A 13,196-nucleotide genomic window follows, 5' to 3' on the forward strand; every position below is an offset into this window, starting at 1 on the left:
GAAAAAAAGATGTATTGCTACATATTGGACACAACCAAAACATCGCACCGTTTATGATAATTTAGACGTTGTACAATGACGCCGAAACCATAATGCAGCGTCATTTGGTAAATAAACACAGCTTGGAGCTGAGCAGTTTGGCATTTCGTTCGGGCTAAGCGTTAGGAATACGCTCGCCACCGCACCTCTAATTACTCTTCATGGGTTCGCAGGTTCGAATCCCATGCAGGGGTGGTTATGTGCGAGAGGATTGCTGGACTCCTCGCCGTCGTTGGGTGGTTCACGTAACCGCTGGTCGTTTACGGCTCCCTCCACAACCAAGTCCATGCTTCCGAAAACAAACAATATAACTAATCCCATACCCGACTTGGAATGGTAACCGGACGAGAGGCCGTGGTTCGCCATATGAATAAGCCGTCTTATCGACTTTCCTCTCCCCCGGGATAAATATGTAAATCCTAATCCTATGAGGTTTTCACGAACGCAATTGCCAAAATTTTTCTATCGAAATATTAGTGAAAATATAGCGGGTGTTTCAACAGGCGGTATGATTACTTTAAACGCAGAACATCATGCATGGTAACAATTTGAAACGAGACTGACAACAACAGCAACAACAATTATTCATTTTGCCACATCGTGTTTAAGTAAAATTGCCGTTTGGTCCCATCGTAATTTGAATAGCGTCCTCAGCTGAGGGCAAGTTAAGCCGTGAAAAATGGGAGCGAATAAATTGTTTGTACGGGCCACAAACAATATTTAATCCATATCCCAGGATACATATTTTATTATCCTCAGAGTTATACAACGAAATAATTGTGTTAAGTGCGTGTAATCCTATATGCTTTTATTTGTATTCTCTTTTGTGCACGGCATTTATAAAATTTCGTCGTATTGTTCATATTGAGGTGTTGCTTCAAAGTGAATCGCGTCGAAACAATACTGGTCTACTCTATTGAGCCGTGACAAATGGGGACGAAAAAATTGTTTGTACGGGCCACGAATAACATTTATCCATGTCCCAGAATACATATTTTATTACCCTCAGAGTTTAGGTGCCTGTAACCCTATATGCTCATATTTGTATTCTCTTTTGTAAACGGTTTTTATCAAATTTCGTCTTATTGTTCAGATTGAGGTGTTGCTTCAAAGTGAATCACGCCAAAACAATACTCGTCTACTCTGAGACTAACGTCTTTTAATTCTTAATAGACATTTCTGAGCAAGATTTGACCTCTCTGTCTTCACAAACTTTTTCACAAAGTATACTGAGAATCTGTTTTCAGTATCACAAAGTTGCGCATACTCACTCATATGCACAGGTTAAGAATGCATATGCACATTTAAGAATCGCGGAATTAAATAAATATTGAAAACGGTTAATATTTCACACCCACTGGTCAGGATTTGGTCGGCGGCTATTGCTACAATAGAATGAAAAATACACGGTTACGTGACATTTTTGACCATTGCGTAAAATAGAAAATTCCAGTTATAGACAATAAAGCATGGATGGCGAACCTTATTCAATAGATGAGTCAAAAAAAATACTATGTGGAAAAAAGACTAGATTTTCAATCAACGAAAAACTTGGTTTTATTTTAAGATGGTATTTACACATGAGTTTACACATATAGTTGAGGCGATTTCTGATACTCGATTTAATAAATTCATACGCGGAAACATGGAATCGCATGTATATTAATATTCGAAAAACGTTTATAATGCTACGCAAACGCTCTGAGAATATAGTTTTCGATCGGCTTCAGTATCGATAAAACTTAAAACTAGCACCATACTGTTCCATCGTTATGCATGCAATAACAGAATAAACTGTAAGGTTCTCGCCTAACTTCAAATATATTATACCGCCCTCTTTTATTCAAGCACTTCTGAAAATGAGCCACTGTAAAAAAACAAGTCGCGAGTAATGGCAGTTTATTATCAACGAAAATACATTTTAGCGAAGATTTGGGATTTGGCGGGCCAAAGAAAAATATGGTATGTCACAAACGCGGGTCATTGGTTCTTCATTCCCATTAATGGGTGAGATATTTCAGCGACAACAGGAAATCCCACGAGTTTCAGAAACTTTGTATGATATAAAGATTTGACTGTAATACCTTTTGTCAAGTTTAATCCACCGATATGGCGACTGGTAACCTGTGGCAAATACTTGGCAAAAGATAATTTCAAATTCAGAAATGTTGCAATGATAGCAAATAGCATTTAACTAATTCTAAATCAGTGATGAGCTGCAGGTTACCAACATATGATTGAAAAGCTCATCGCAAATGCGACTTGAATAATGATTGAGTAATATTTTCAATATGGCGTACTTTCACAATCAATTGGGTAGGTAATGTAGAACCGCAAAGATTTCAGTCCTTTCAAAAACAACGTTATCAATTACTGCTTATTCAAGGTCTTGTTCGGAGCAAAAGACACGAACAAGCGTCTTATAAACAAACTACAATTATAAATTAAATTGTGGGTAAGTAACAGAAAAAGTTTGAAATTGGAATTTTTAACAGGTGTTCACAACACGTACCACGCGTTTTTTCTTGACTGAGAAGACATATAAAGAAAATCCGACATTTTATTGCCAAAAAACTAAGAACTGTAGTGGGAGATATGTGTGTTTGTCTTCCGTCAATCTCTAACACAATAGAAGATGCGCCTCGAAGTAAGCCCACATATCATATTAAAATGTCATACATAGGACTTGCAAGCTACTTACAGACAATCTTAGATAATCACCTTTTATTTACTCATTATTGCCCTAGATTTGAATTTGATAGATCTTTCGGGTCTTTTTTAGAAATCCCCCATCCCTAGGATAGAAAAATGTTACACGGTTCAAAAAGGATTGAAAATCCCAGAGTCCTAACTTATTTACTGAAATCACATGCGCATTTCACCTATAACTGTATGTTTCTGTGCCCTTTCCACGATATGGTACCAGGTATTTTCGTTCAAAAAAGTAAAAGATCTCAGTTCTTCAAAATATGGTAGTAGCAGTGGTTATTGTAAAGAAACTTGTGCGGGGTGAAGATGGCACAAGAAATAGTTCGAATTCCTGGCATCTAAACTTGGTCCTAAACCATATGCCAAAACTAAACTTGCACGTATGTTTCCGTGTCATAGGGGAAGGTTGGGACACTTTTTTTCTTTTGCATATTTCGAGCCGTTAATTCTGCATATTCACCTAAGTTTGCGGGACTAATGCATAGAGGGGTAAATGTAGTTTTTATTCAGCGACTAAGAAATTTTCTTGCGACACACATTTTACTACCAAAATGCTTTGAAAAACGTCTGTCAAGTGTCCCACTGTACCCCACTTGTGGGGCACATTCGGACAGACCCTGGGGCACAATGGGTCATTCTGTCGAAATTCAACGAAGTATTCCCTTAAAAATAAGCAATTAATCAGCATAATCGTCTAAAGAACAGGGAGACTTCAAATTTGCAGATTTAATATTTTTAAAATCAATGTTTAACTGAAATACTTCAGATATTTTAACAAAAAAATTCGCAAACAAATTTGATTATTTCCTTCCTCGAATCTAAATCTGGAAATATTATTGATTCTCGAATATATTCCATATTGGGCCATGGGTCGAGAGAAACCATAATATTACACAAAATATACCGCATCTCTAGGTCTCTAGGCAGTTATTGTATTAAACACTGTCGAATTGTGCCCTGTAGGGCATGTCCCACTGAACCCCGGTCCATTGTTCCCCATAGGAAACAAATATTTTCAGACCATCCCACGGCGAAATTCGGAAGGGACATCCACTCGACAACGTTATGAATATTTTACAATGCACTATAGCTGAAAAATATCTGACGGTGGTTTGTCATGTTGGAAAGGCTAAAGTAGAAAAAAGAAAAAACTGGGATGATGAAATTTTAGTTTCAACCTCCCAAAACCACTTTCACCCCATAGCTTGCGCCGCTCTACCCGTCCGTCCATGTCCCAGCGTGCCCAACCTTCCCCTACCCCAACGTGTCACAAATAATCTTTCTTAGCTTTGCTATAGGAATTAATATCAAACTGCTAATTCTACTTCTTTGTTTTAACTCTCAATCCAAAGCTCTGAGTCAGACCAATCTCGGCTTGAAGTTCCGCTTTGCTAGAATAGAAGATAGATTCTTACGAAGTTCTGTCGCCTCCCGGTGATTATTAATTTTGCTAAGTCGCCCATGTTGCGGCCCGAGTTTGTTCAATTGATAATAATACAGATGATGGTCATTTTGGACAGAAATGAATATTCAGATAGTTTTGTTATTATCTTGTGGTTTTTGTTTTAAAAAATTACTTTAGAATTTCCAAGACTGTGTTTTTCGCTAGAAGGCTACTACTTTTATTGCCGTGATGTATGGACTTGATATTGGGGTGCCGTAGCCTTACGAATCGCCGCCATCTTGTTTTACTCTTTCTGCCAATGGTCGAGGTAAATTTCTCAATTTTTTTTTCATTGAAGCCATATTTTTTCAACACAACTCTGACATATGACTCTTTTCTGTATTGATTTATTGATGAAAACGTGTTTTTTTATTGTCAATGATGTATTCTTTGTTTTCAATAATTTAGGTGTCTGGAGGACCTAAAATAATAAGAAAGTTACATACAATTTCATACCTTCCAAGTATTCGAGATTCGACTCGAAAAAAACGTTCGATTCGATTCTGAAATCATCAGGTATTCGAAAATGCCCAGCCCTAGCCGTAACCAGCCAGCGGTTTCGCCCCCATAATCATCTGCGTAACCGTAGGACGGTTTAGCACACCAAAGGAACGTGCACTTGTTCCCAGTCGCTCGAGCACTTTCCCAAGTCTTTGCCGCGAATATTTCAGTAGCGATACCGATAGTCCCGGATCATTTGCCAACAGGTACGGAGCCAAGTAAAATTTAATTTTTCATGTTTGTAAAAAAACAATCATATATATACTATATTCAAAAACTAAATAATCGCGCAGTTTTACTGTGGAAGGGCGAAGCTGGTTTTAATAGCTAATTTTAAATACAGGGAATTTTATTAAAGGAACAAATATTATTACTGTAATTCATCAGAACCTAGGGGGACGAGGGCCTCCCATTGAATTATTCGAGGCATAATTGCTTTTGTCCTTAATAATATTTTGCGGGATTCTGATGTGCTAGCCACCCACATGTTAACAATGAAAAGTGTTGAACGATGTGCAGTGATGAAGAAAATCAGGCACAGTAAATCAAGCAGAGTTCAGTTGACACTGTACGCCCATGTGATAAAGACATTTTATCATTACCGGAACATGGGATTGGTAACTTAGATTGTACAGATGCATGTTATAACGATATGGAGTTTACAGACCTTTCGACCCACATCTTGGGTCATGGTTTTCAATCAACCTGGGAGTTATCTAAATTTAATAATATACAATAAATGTTGATTTATAGGCATTGGGCACAGTTAGAGTTGTACCCAGTGGTGGGAGACAATGAACGGGTTCTCTTTAGTACTGAATTCACCCACAACCGGTTCCTCATTTATATGTATGTCAACACATAAGCCTAACACTAACTTTAGAAACACCAAATATGAAGCTAGTCGTCAACTGCCATGCACATTACCCATTTGTTGCGCTAATCTATTCCCTTAATCCCACCACTAGTTGCGCCGGTGCCAACAGGTTACGATATATGTCGCTTTTGTGGTTAATATCAAAGTGACTATAACCAGTAGTGGGATTCTATTATTTTTGTCAGCCGGTTCCATCACAAAATTCATATTTTTCACCCGGTTCTGTTGCCAAGTCAGTGAGAGTAACCAGTAATGCTAACCGGTTTGCTTATCTCATACAATTCCGTGAGACGATTCTATAGAACCGGTGCGAACCGGCTGAATCCAATCACTGACTATAACCATGAGTCACTTTGGTTAATATGCTTAAACAATGTCACCTTGTGGTTCGAAATGTGTGTATAACGGTACCATATGTATAGGTAGATAGGTTTCTGCGTCATTTTAAAATGAATGATGACATTTATCCAAGGAGTATTTATTGCTAAGTAAAAAAGAATGTATTTTCCCAACCCAACGCGTTTCGATGATGACATCTGAAGGATATTCTGGCAGTAGAGATATATCCCGACAACTTAGAACTAATTTTCCATGTGAATCCAACTTCGCCATATCATTTTCCCGCGTAAGGGTTTGCCCAATGGCTCATGTAATTTATATAGGAAAGTATCACTTGACACTAACATTTACTATTGAAATATCATCGTACGGCTTATCAGTTTTCGGGTGAGTTTTAGCCAAAGATATATTTTGTATGACGTCCATTCCTTTTACAACTCGTCCAAATACGGTATGTTTATTGTCCAACCACGGTGTAGGCACAACAGTAACAAAAAATTGAGATCCGTTTGTATTTGGGCCGGCATTAGCCATACTAAGTGTGTACGGCCTATCGTGCCTTAATGAAGGATGGAATTCATCTTCAAATTCTCCGCCCCAAATGCTTTCTCCACCAGTTCCACTTCCAAGAGGATCGCCAGTCTGTATCATGAAGCCCTAAAAACAAAAATATTATTTAATATGCTGAGCCTGGCAGTAAAGGATTTCATAATTATCCTAATTAGAAGGAAAGTTAATAAAGTTGACTTAATCAATGAGGGAATACAGCATATAGATGTGTGATTACTTATCGATCTTAAGATCGGTGTGTATGTTGATAGGTATTTGTCTGTCTGTTAGATGCACGCGATATCTCACGAAAGCGAGGTTGAATCTTTTCCAAATGTTGCATGTGTGTTTAAAATATCCTGGATCAGAAGCCTATTGATTTTGAATGAATTAGGTCGTATAATTAGCGAGGTATTAATTAATTAGTGATGGGACACGCGGTGTCACTACGGAGTCGAACGAATCGAAACCACAGTTTCTGTTTTGAGGAATCCCCTAACTTTCGATCGATAAGTCTTCGGTCTCTGACCGATATCCTCGTTTTAAATTTCAATATTTATCGGGGGGAGAGGAAAGCCAATGCTTCAGTTTATTTATATGGAGAGCTACGCCTCTTGCAAAGTTACCATCCAATGTCAAATGATATAGGATGGAATTTTCATATTTATAACAGGGAGAGGAAAGTTGATTTTACAGCAAAATGATATAGCGAACCATTGACTCTTTTCCAATGACCAGTCCATGTCGGTGGTGGAGGAAGCCGTAACTAACCAGTGGATAGATAGATCTCGGATTAGTGATTCCCATTTAAAAAATGTTTCCTATTCAGTGATGTCGAAAACGTAACAAGCAAAATGCAACAAACATTCAAGAGTGCCACATTAAAAGTCATTTGTAAATCTTTTCTTTGGGTAAGATGAGTTCAGTCTTCGTGCGCTGCTTAAAATTTTAAAATTCAACTTCTGATATGTGGGAAAAAACTGATTCATCGAACATTGGTTTTTAGGTTTTTAAAGATATGTGCGGCCCGCCAAGACCTGCAACTCTTAATTTTGACAATTGAACTGCCATATAGACAGCGGTGTAAGGTTCATATGGACAGCAGACTTTCTTATTCAATTGCAACATAAACAATACATACCTTTATAACTCTATGAAATATGTGGCCATTATAATATCCATCTCTAGAGTGAACGCAAAAATTCTCGACAGTTTTCGGACATTCATTCATAAATAATTTGATGTGTACATCTCCTACTGTGGTATGTATGATTGCTTTGTCAGAAACCTTGAATATAAAATAATGTCTATTTTCAAACCAAGAATATATTACAAAGAAGACTGTGCAGTACAAATCATGTTTTCGATAGGAGTCCAAGGTATATATTTTTGAACTCCCCACAGTTGGGAGTCGGGAGACAATATTCAGAAATACTGTATTTGCTCGTTTTGTAGCCCGGGCCCATATTTTTTTCAACCAACTCACTGAATTGAATAAGAGAAAATAATGGATTGAATTTAGTATGCTTATGCAGGATCCATTCATCCATAGTCAATTCTTGGAAAAAATACATCAGTTATTATGAGTAGAGCAGTTTTCCTTAAACTGGGCCCCTTATTGTGCATCTGGCTGGTTCTCTGGGAGTCACAAACAAAGTTTTTCTCTTTAAGGCACAAACATGAAAGTTTGAGGGTAGAAAAGGGTATTCTCTAAATATTCGAATAATATTCCATGAAAATTAAATTTTTGAACCTGTTAAAGGTATTATTTGCATGGATTACAACAAAATCAGCTTGATCATATTTTTATACCTTTTTTCTCAGTGGAAAAAAACAGAAAAGTATATCAACTTCTAATGTTATTATATTCTTTTAGATTCTGTAACAGTCTCGACATCCCTGATCGAATTGTGCAACTATTTACAAAATTGATGACTAATTCCAGTATACGTAAACAGCTTTGGTTCCCGCAACTTGCCGCGGATATTCTCGCACTCTTGACAGCGTACGCAGCAAGTGATTTCAACATTAAAAATATTGATGGAGAGAGTATACAAAAGTATGCAGATTCCGCCATTAAAATTGTATCTCTGATAAAATCAGTCCTTACTCCGACCCTTGACCCCCACCATAGAGTTGAAGATCAAGCTCTTCTTTGTCTCGTGTTTATTTGCGAAAGTTGCGACCATGGGCAAACAAAATTTGTCTGTGAGAAAATATATTCTCATATTGTTGAGAGTGGACTCCTCAAAATTGTCTCAGATGGAGCTAGTGAGTATATGAGATGGAAACAGCAGATTGAATCTCACATGACTGATGGAGATACCTCCTCCAAAAGAGCGCATGAAATTCAAGCTTTATATATGAGTGCTCTTGCTGCATGTGTTTATTCCCCTGTTGTTGGCTTTTTAACAAGGAATTATAAGCGAGTGGGTGCGACACAACTAGCACAGATTGTACAGTCAGACCGCAGCGCTATAGACAACATCTTTGTCGGTATTTCGGACCCATCTACAGCGATAAATATTTTGAAATTTATTTATTCGTGCTGTCAATCCAGCCATGATGTCTGCCGCTCGTTTTCCACTCCGCAGAATTTGGACCAGCTTTTACGTCTCATGCAAGGAAGATTTGAGATTGGTGATGCTGCATTGAAACAAGGTTTTGAAATAACGTTAAACTTATTGAGTGTTCTTGTCCAAGCCCACCCAGATACTCTATTAGAACTTCTTAAAGAGTATTTGTCGCTTTTCGCTACGATTTTCATAGAATCTGAGGTTCCTACTCACATTCTAGCAGCTGCGACGTTGATTAACGAATTGAGCAACATTGGCGCGATTTTCGAACTCAATATATCAGATTTTTTCGCGTCTGTGAGCATGGCGGTCGCAAATTTAACAGAAGTGGATACTCTACCGCCGTACGATCGTGGATTACTGGATGGCGTAGTAGACATGATAAAACAGTTAGTAACGGAGGGTGGGGACCAACCGGCCGCTCAAGAATTCATGGAGTGTGGATCATGGAATGCACTCTGGCACAGGCTTGCTCATTCTCTTCGTGTTGATTTTAATGACGGCGCTGAGACAGAGACGATTCCATCAGCGAGACCTGTGAATCATCCGGCACGTGAACATGATGTTTATGATCCAATGCTGTTGTCACCCGAGGGAATCTTGTCTTTTTTGCATGTAAGGCCTTCAGCATCTTTTTACTTACATTAAAATGAGTTTTCTTTACAATATATTCTGCTATGAATTACATTGTAAATGGTCGAGTCACAGGCAATAGTAATGCATTAGTATATACTACTCCAGCCTGGCCAGCAGCATATATTTAAAGATATTTACTTCCCCGAGGGCAATGAGAAAATGTTAAAAAGGCATTATATTTTTCTTGGATAAAAAATATACAATCCTGCATATTGCCCTCATTGAAAGTTTGTCTGCTACAACTGATATTGTAATTATGAGACCCAACCAAAGTTCACTTACTAAATGACTGGCATCATTTTTTCCAGGTTGCATTAGCAGTGTTCACTCTTGAACCATACCAGTGTGTTCCCCTTCTTTCTGCAAGTGATTCAGTAGTGGTTCTTTGCTTGTTAGCATTATTGGGAGAAGAATTTAAAAAATATTTGAATCCTACTGTGAAGACTCCTGTGTTGGATGAAGATTCAGATGGAAGTATACATACTGATATTGTATTACAGGTGATAAAGATCATTAGGTTTTAATATGCGATATATTTAATATGCGGATACCAAATTTTTTGGTAGCAGAAAAATCGTTGGCAATTTGTGTGTTTATTTACAATTTCGATATTTTTTGGACTGTACGCCTTCTTATTTACTTCAGGCTTTCGTTTAAATTTATCGAACGGCCCTGTCCCCACTCTGGAAGACGCTATAAAAACACGGCCAGCAGTAGTTTTCTGCAGCATTTGGGTTTAGGCCAATTCCATTTTTGTGTATACATTTATTGTTTTGCTCAGCAATTAGTATAGATTGGTTTATGACTGGATTGCAATACCTTTATGGTGTTGTCAAAAGTTACTGTGCTCCCCCGAAGCTTTTCTGTTTATCTGGGTGAACGACGCCGCACTCGGGCTCTGAAAACACGACTAAATTTTAGACTCTAGATTCGTTTTTAGATAGCTATTGTCTGTCCATATAAATTCCAACAGTCAAAATGCTGAAATGGTCTGACTTTTTAGGCTCAAAATCTTAGCTACATAGATATCGTTCTGGACGTGTTTTATCAAGATCAGCGTCATCATATTCATAATTGTAAGTCTCAATTGCTTCTTTATCTGAAGGTGTGCATTAGAAATACGCGCTAATTCAAAGCAATTTCTGCAAAAACTCTACCCTTTAGCATATTTGCAATTGTTCTGCTAGATCGCTGGAAATACAGATAAAAAATCTGAATCAATCTGAGACACTTCTCTATCATTCTAACCACGTACGAGTATTTATGGCTAATATACCTCAACTTTATTTGGTTATAAATCTGAATCATATCACTAGATAGTGCATACTTTATGTCACGCCTCCTAAATCTTCTGTTTACAACAAAATTATCGGAAGCCGAATTTTCCCCTACTCGGCAAATTTTCATATACTACATCCGAATATACCTGATTGTACCGTATATGACATAGGGAACTCAAAGTACTTTATCTGCTCAATAAGTCAACATACTTTACGAAACTGAACAAACGAATCTTAGCTAATTTAACAACTGAAATCCACTTCTGAGGGAAGATGTTGCACCTATACTAATTTTAAACCACCCCCTCGTGAAACCACATAAACCGTTAGAGGTTGCAATCAGTTTGTAAAGCTCCTGTATACACTATTCTTTTGCTCCATGCACAAATATTACGAATTCGGCATATATTAATTGGTATAGTTGCTTGAGATATGACCATGGTCCACCAGCCTGACACGAGTACCGGAGACCGCATCTTGCAGAAGTCGCTTGCAGCGTCATCAGGCGGCGGCAACGCAAAATAGCAGTTGCATCAAATCAACTAAGTTCTGCAGTAGTACGTTGAGTAGAAAAAGCATTCTGCGGCAGGAAATGTGGGTCATGGCTAGTTTACAATATGTTGTTGCATACGTGTTACACGTTCCTGGAGAGGGTTAATATTGAAGTGTTGTTTTCTGTGCTGAATTCACATCAAAATGCACTTTTCTATACTTCAGATTTTTATTTGACAAATGAAGGGGTATTGGGTAAAGTTCCTAAACCCGGGGTCAAGTTGAGTCAATCGCTTGAGTTAATTCTCAGCGCCTAGTTGAGTATGATGATTTTGTCCAGGACTTTGATTAATGGTGATCGAGCTTCCCCAACATGTGCTTGAATACCACTATCTTTAGCCCAAACTTTAACTATCGTCATTGGTATTTCAGGTGCTGAGATGTTTCTGCTTCCCATTTGCAATTGACACAAATGAAATGTTCCTACATCAAATATTCGAATGTCTCTGCGAAGTCAATCTTGTTTCTATAGTTTTGAACCAATGCAAGTGTTCTGTTCCATATGCTAGACTCGATGTCCCTATTGGACTGATATGCCGACTTGCTTTAAGTCACAAGCCATGCCTTGATGAGTTTACATCTTGTCTTAGAGGGGATATAACGAAGAGCTTGGCATCAATTCTAATTCATGAGGAAACACGACCTATCACTACCTGCGATTTGTTGTCCTTATTGGGGCACGTAGCAAGAATGACCCCAGAAAATGCAAAATCTGTAAGTGAAGTTGTTTTGAAGCCTTTCGACTCAGATATCACCCCTGCTATTCTTCCATGCTTGAGTTCCACTGATGTTACTGTACGCACAAAGTCTTGCAGTCTTTTGGGGAATTTACTTCGGAAACAAAATCAAGGCATTATACAAGATTTGCCGTCGAAAATTAAATCTGATATATTTGAATCGTTATATCAATGTCTCGCAGTGAGCGAAGGCATGGTCAGAAGGTCCGCATCATTTGCGTTCGGTAATATTGCGTACATGGGATGTACAGAAAGTAACGGAGATGGAAATACAGCTTCAACTGTTAGCAAAGATCTTGGCAAACATTTGGAAAAAGCAGTTCCTCTTTTGACTAATTTATTGAATGATGCGACTCCGAAAACCAGATCAAACGTATCTTTTACTTTAGGAAATTTGTCCGACTGGGGCTCGTCACTTAGAGAATCAATACAAGATAGCCATGCCCTCAAAAGATTGCTTGATGTTGCATTACAAGACAATCAAATGTGTGTCAAACAGGCTGCATTTGTTGCACTTCGCACTGCAGCCTCGCACGTCTCGTTAAAAAAAGATCTTCTGAAACAAAACGCTGAAGAAAAATTGGTCGAATTTGTTACCAACTCTGGACAGAATCAAAGTACGACTCTTCCTGCATCAGCGAGATACGCTTTTTCACCAAGGATGGTTTCGGCAAGAACGAGACCTTCAACATATTCTTCACAATCTAAGGTTGTGATAGATCACGCAAAGAAACTCATAGACGAGCTGAGACTTATTGATTAGTAGCAACAGCAATTGAACTGAATACTGAAATCAAAGCTTTTACACATTCACAGAAAGAACATTGCTTTGTGCCAGTGGCGCAACCAGCGGGGGGGTTACGGGGGTCGTGTCCCCCCCGTTTTAAATTCGTTTTTTTTTTATTATTGTTCTACGTTAAAACAACGTCGTTCTACGGTCATTACAATCCGGTGAAA

The 13,196-nt window shown here is 38.2% G+C and overlaps 2 protein-coding genes across 2 annotated transcripts; one reads left to right on the plus strand and one right to left on the minus strand.

Annotated features, from left to right (window-relative positions):
- Window positions 1-6,235: 6,235 nt before the first annotated feature.
- On the minus strand, window positions 6,236-10,180 carry LOC144422892 (peptidylprolyl isomerase domain and WD repeat-containing protein 1-like). The gene is made up of 3 exons (XM_078112855.1): window positions 9,953-10,180; window positions 7,600-7,746; window positions 6,236-6,566 (listed from the first exon to the last, which is right to left on the minus strand). The coding sequence occupies exons 1-3, from the start codon at window positions 9,983-9,985 to the stop codon at window positions 6,240-6,242; spliced, it is 507 nt and encodes a 168-aa protein (XP_077968981.1). The 5' UTR covers window positions 9,986-10,180; the 3' UTR covers window positions 6,236-6,239.
- Window positions 8,757-13,075, plus strand: LOC144422889 (serine/threonine-protein kinase 36-like). The gene is made up of 3 exons (XM_078112847.1): window positions 8,757-9,649; window positions 9,979-10,170; window positions 11,875-13,075. Exons 1-3 carry the CDS (start codon window positions 8,768-8,770, stop codon window positions 13,000-13,002), a joined length of 2,202 nt encoding a protein of 733 aa, XP_077968973.1. The 5' UTR covers window positions 8,757-8,767; the 3' UTR covers window positions 13,003-13,075.
- The last annotated feature ends 121 nt before the right edge of the window (window positions 13,076-13,196 follow it).

The sequence above is a fragment of the Styela clava genome, chromosome 1 (genome assembly GCF_964204865.1).
Source record: "Styela clava chromosome 1, kaStyClav1.hap1.2, whole genome shotgun sequence".
Taxonomy (NCBI): Eukaryota; Metazoa; Chordata; class Ascidiacea; order Stolidobranchia; family Styelidae; genus Styela; species Styela clava.